General features: G+C 35.1%; 1 protein-coding gene across 2 annotated transcripts in view; it reads right to left on the bottom strand.

Moving 5' to 3' along the window:
* Positions 1-396: 396 nt before the first annotated feature.
* NAA50 (N-alpha-acetyltransferase 50, NatE catalytic subunit) overlaps positions 397-6000 on the bottom strand; it is a 39128-nt gene continuing 33524 nt past the window's right edge. For both annotated transcript variants that reach the window (XM_028153310.2, XM_028153311.2), the window contains exons 3-5: positions 5564-5683; positions 4863-4929; positions 397-3436 (exon numbers count right to left, since the gene is read on the bottom strand). In XM_028153310.2, coding sequence (XP_028009111.1) covers positions 3259-3436; positions 4863-4929; positions 5564-5683 — 365 coding nt within the window. In that variant the 3' untranslated portion in view covers positions 397-3258. The remainder of the gene's footprint in view (positions 3437-4862; positions 4930-5563; positions 5684-6000) is intronic.

Here is a 6000-nt window from a genome sequence, read left to right as displayed (position 1 = left end):
CCTCACTACTAACAAAAAGAAAAAATTTTGAATACATTATATATCATCTGTAGTGAATGCATATCACTAATGAGATCACAGCCTAAAGTGTCAGGTGTCTTTAACAATTACATTCAAAATATAGCAGCAGAAAGAAGACAACTCCTTGAGACTTTTTCTCTGATTGAGACTAAACTGCAGATACCGGGCAGTGTTTCTAGCAAGTTCTAAAAGGTCTGAATCAGGAGGCTTTAATTAGACTTTGGCTATTTTAGTTAGTTTTCAAAGAAATGTAAAAGTATTTCAAAAATCAAATTGGGAAATAGTAAACAATGACTACCTATAACTGATCTCAAAATTCAACACAAAGTAGGATGTGTGGGGTTTTTTTGGACATATACAAACATCACAGATTACTACCAGAACATCACATTAAGTTTATTTCAGATGTAACAGCAATGTTAAAATCAACAAATTTAATTCTTAACTGCACCAAGTAAACTTAGCCATTTAAGTACTTTTAAAGTTATTCCCTCCAAAAAACTGAGGGAGCTTTCTTTTCCACCCTACATACCATGGTTTCCCAATAGTTCTGTTTTTGGAGGACTTTCAATTGATGAGTAAACTGCTTTGGGGATATTTCAGAACTTCTTTCCCATATAAAACTAATCTGGACAAATTATATATTGCATAGATTTCACTGCAGATTTTTTTCTTTAGAACTCAAATACAATTGCCACCCAGTATAACTTTTATCTATTCATCCCACGGTAAAAACTGTCTGTCCTGAAAAATATGGTGGTTATATCCTGTAATCCAATCATCCAGTTGATAGAATTGTTTTACCTCAATAATTTTTATCGTATTTCAAAATAACCAACTCAACATGGGGCCTTATTTCAGGCTTTACTGACTCATAAGCATATGAACTAGTGCCCAGCTTCTACCTCTTCTATATCCTCCTCCTCCATAAGTGGATGGAAATATTTAATACAAGTCTGATGTAGGATAATTAACCCTTTACAAACATTTACAATTTAGGTTTAAGATACTGACTAGTGAGGAAAAAGAAACACTATAATGATAGGGAGCCTACACACTCAATTCAAAATTTATATTTTTTCCTCCTTAAATAACATGTACTGAATTGTCATGAGGCAGCTATTCGGTTTTCAATAACAACATTTAGGGATACATTCATAGGACTGATAGTCCAGGTGAAATGGTTATAGAAATAGAGGCAGTGTCATCTCAGAAAACTCATTTATATATCAAAATCTATTTTGATATCTGGAAGTTTACAAAAAGGCTGAATTCTTCAAACTAATTATGCCTTCTGTAACTCAAGCACTCTTTTCTTGGCAAGAGCAAGCGGAAGCTTATCCATAAGGTAAAGGTGCTTAATGCTAAACTTTTATTCTAAGCTTAGATTTATACTGCTGAAGTAACTGATACCCAAGAAACCAGCATGGTCTTTCTACATTTTTACTATCTTAAGATTAGAACCCTATAAACTCATTCATCAACTATCTTCCTTTTCTGTATTATTGTTGGCACTCAATTAAGACTGCTGAAGTCTATTGTACTTTCACATTCTCAAATAAGAACTGAAGATTATAAAGTGTGTATAAACACTGTGTAAAATAATTTTGTCATTTAACGTATTTGGAGAGATGAGACTTTCACAGCAGAATTTACATAAGAGGATAAATATTATGAAACAACCTTCCTTTTAAAGTCAAATGACAGAAACTTCAAACTCTATGCACTATTTTAAAGTCTAATGAGATAATTTGTTGGGCCACCAATATTGGCAATCATAAAAATTTAAATATTGGAGATGGGACTATGGAGGAAAACAAGAAAATTTCAGATGTCTCTTGTCTTACAAAATTATCAATCTGTCAAAACCACTCCTTATGCACCAGAAAATGATCTGGCATAAACCAGTTTCTGTCAGTAGAGGTCACAGTGACATTTGCATTGGTAACACTTCTGAACTTTTACTTTTCCAAGAATAGAAGTAATATGTTTAACAATTCTTCCTCCCCCAAATCCTTAAACTCAATATCATAGGCACAGAATGTAAGCAAATCTGGGATGTTCTCCAACAGATAGTAGGACAGCTATGTCATTCTCAAAAATACTGTCTAGATATTCTTTCCTACATAACCAAATGCTCAGTGGCCATACTTTTAACAGCCTGCATTAGCTGACATTAAATGCACTTATTGTGCCACAAGTCCATCTAAGCTTACCTTTAAGTATGTTTTAATATGTCCAACAGACAACACCTACTTCAGGATTCTTTAGGGGTATTGACCTATAAGGACACCAACTCCATTTTTAAGGTTATACTAACTACTATGGGTTTACTGAAGAAAGGGGACAGGAGGAAAAAAAAAGTCACAACAAACCTCTTTAGGTCAGTGTTAAAGGCCATATTTTTAGCTGGGATATTAGAAAAAAAATTAATTTCACCAGCTCAGCTCACACTCTAAAAAGTTAACGCCACTAATAACAATCAACAGCAGGAAAATAAACCTGCTAACAACCAACCAACTCATTAGCAAAAAGCAGTTTAACTCAAATACTGAGACCAAAGTCTAACACTACCTACCCAAACTATCCCACCCACCCTCAGCCACCAATGAGGAAGGAAGAAATAATTGCTTAAAAAAAACCACACACACACACACACAAAATAAGCTTAGTATTTCTTACAAGGATAACAATAGTCCAACTCCTGAGATAGTACTTAGAAGGACAAAAGGTGGAGTTGAAGGCAATGTCTAGGGATTAGTATCCCACAAACAGTCTTGAAAAACCCAAAGTACCACAAACACACTAAACTTGTCTATAATTAGAGAACAAGATATTGCTACTGCTTCTTTTTGTCTTTTGAAATATATAATATTTTGTAGGCTCTGCCCTTCAATGTGAAAGCAGGACATTAAAAAAAGTTAAAAATAAATTTAAATTGATACCCAAATTCTCGGGACCATATATCTTAAACTGTGAAATAAACAGATCTATACCTCTCCTTCCTACAATCAACCCAGCTCACAAAAACAAGAAAACAAAAACAACCTAAACATGATTAATTTTGAAAGTCCTTGGAAAGTATTAAAACTTTTAGAGGAAAGTGAAGGAAAGAAATGAGGAAAAACAAGAACAAGTGGGAAAAGCTTCAAAACAAAGGGGGGTGGGGGGGAGAATCAATGGGCCTCTCTTTTATTTGGCGACAAGCAAGTGCAAGAAAGTTCATTTGTAATTTGTTCAGTTGTCGGTCTTTTGCGCGTCTGCATTCTGGCCAGAAGGAACTTTGAGGTTTTTTTGCAGCACATGAGCATCTGCGGGCTCTATTCTCTTATAGTAGTTCTTCTTGGTCTCAATAATCTCAAAGCCAAACTTCCTGTAGAAGTCAATTGCTGATTCGTTGCTGATCTGGACATGCCTGAGATATAAGAAGGTATCAGAAAAAAAATATTATGATTTCATAAGCTTTTACCTGTTCCCCACAGATAGCTTCAAATTGGTTGGAGGTGGAATACTGCTGACATTTGTTAGACTTTCTTTGAAATTACTAGTAATCAACAAAGATTAGGTATTCATTTCAGAAAACCTTCTGATAACAGACTTACACTTTTAACCTAGTTTTTTTAAAAATATATATATTTTATTGATTTTTTACAGAGAGGAAGGGAGAGAGATAGAGCTAGAAACATCGACCAGAGAGAAACATCGATCAGCCACCTCCTGCACACCCCCCACTGGGGATGTGCCCGAAACCAAGGTACATGCCCTTGACCAGAATCGAACCTGGGACCTTTCAGTCCGAAGGCTGACGCTCTATCCACTGAGCCAAACTGGTTTCGGCTAGTTTTTACATTTATAAGACAGTTGGCTGAGATTAGTGACTCAAGGAATAGTGATTATTCTTAAAATCAACAAAGGGCTAGCTATGATAACATTTTCTATTACAATGAGAGAAGATTCAAAGACCATATTAACATACACAGAAAAAAAAGATTAAAAAAAAGTAAAATATTAGGTCTCGAATGCCTGAATATATCCTTTGTGACTGATATAAAAACATGCTATTTTTTGAAAATAATTTGAGCTTTCTCAATTACTCCTCAAATAGCATTATAACTTAATCTCTCCCACTGTCAAAGTAAAAATGAGAATCTTCAGAAATAATCCATTATTATGACCTATCCCTGGCTCTTAATCAGAGGTCTCTTAAGATCTAAGCATAGTATCAGCCAGGTACTCTCTGATTTTTATAATTAAACTCTGCTGCTAATGAGCACATAACTAAGAGACTTTAACCAAAACAGAGTGCAAATTGAGGGTTAAAGAAAATATTAATGGATTCTTAAATTTAACAATTTAAATTTTAAATTATTTTGTCCTTGTGACTTTGAAGCTCCCACCCCAATATACTAAAGCAAAACAAGAATGTTTTACCTCAGGTTTCTTTCTTTCTTTTTTTTTTTTTAAATATATTTCACTGATTTTTTTTTTTTTTTTAACAGAGAGGAAGGGAGAGGGACAGAGAGTTAGAAACATCGATGAGAGAGAAACATCGATCAGCTGCCTCCCGCACACCTCCTACTGGGGATGCACCCGCAACCAAGGTATATGTCCTTGACCGGAATCGAACCTGGAACCCTTCAGTCCGCAGGCTGACGCTCTATCCACTGAGCCAAACCGGTCAGGGCTACCTCAGATTTCTTAATCTATTATTAACCACTACGTCCATGGTGTTTCCAAAAAGACAATGAAATAAGTGACCAGAATTTAAAATTTCTGTAAAGATTTCTATTGCCAATTTATTAAACTCTTTAGATAATTATATTAAATATCATTGTACTTACAGATAGATGTTGTCAAAAGTGCCATCTTTTTCACAGATGTTTAAGACATGATTTAACATTTTAGTTCCTATTAACAAGACAAACAAATAAGTAATCTCATAAAGATCAATCTTTAAATTACATATGACTATAACACTTACTGAGTCCTTATAGAATTTGAAGCAAACACTAGACATCCTGATTTTCCAAATATCTGTTCTCTTTCTATACTATGTATGTTTAAAACTGCTAGCAGAAAAGCAACCTTTATATACAAGACATCCCAGGTACAAGGAAAAAAGAAAAAACAAAAGGGACATTGACAATAAATCTATATAGGACTTTCAATTGAATTATGTTAATAAATAAATATTCTTTTTAAAAAAAATATTTTTATTGATTTCAGAGAAGGGAGAGGGAGAGAGATAGAAACATCATTGATGAGAGAGAATCATTCCTCCTGCATGCCCCACACTGGGGATTGAGACCACAACCCGGATATGTGCCCTTGATCGGAATCAAACCCGGAACCCTTTAGTCCGCAGGCCGACACTCTATCCACTGAGCCAAACCCGGCTAGGGCTAAATATTCTTCACCTTATATAATTCTGTAACCACTTCCCAGTATTCCTAAAAAAATGCTTTGACTTACTGGGTCAGGAAGAATTAACAATGTGTTTATGTTTCTTTGAAGAAATAATAATAAAAAACAGTAATTTTACCTATTCCTAGCCTTCGGTATGGTGCCAGACATCCTAGTGTCATGATGTAAAGTCTCTTCTGATTCTGTGAATGATCCACCCTACAGCATACCGCACCGACGGCAATATCATTGAAATAGGCTGCCATGGAAAACATAAAGATATAACTTTCAACAGACAGAATAACACATTTTATTATGTTAAACGAAATAAGGCAGTCAGAGAAAGGTTAAATATTACATGATCTCACTCATATGTGGAATCCAATAAACAAAATAAACTGCTGAACAAATAGATCCAGAGACACAGACATGTGGAACCGACTGTAGAACCTCAGAGGGGAGGTGGGGGAGAGGAGGTGGATGGGAAGAGATCAGCCAAAGAACTTGTATGCATATATGCATAACCCATGGACACAGACAATAGGGTGGTGAAAGCCTGGGGAGCCGGAGGGGCTA

This window comes from Eptesicus fuscus, chromosome 3 (assembly GCF_027574615.1).
Source record: "Eptesicus fuscus isolate TK198812 chromosome 3, DD_ASM_mEF_20220401, whole genome shotgun sequence".
NCBI classification, from domain to species: Eukaryota; Metazoa; Chordata; class Mammalia; order Chiroptera; family Vespertilionidae; genus Eptesicus; species Eptesicus fuscus.
Note: the sequence above shows the minus strand (reverse complement) of the source record. Positions and strands in the feature narration are given on the sequence as shown.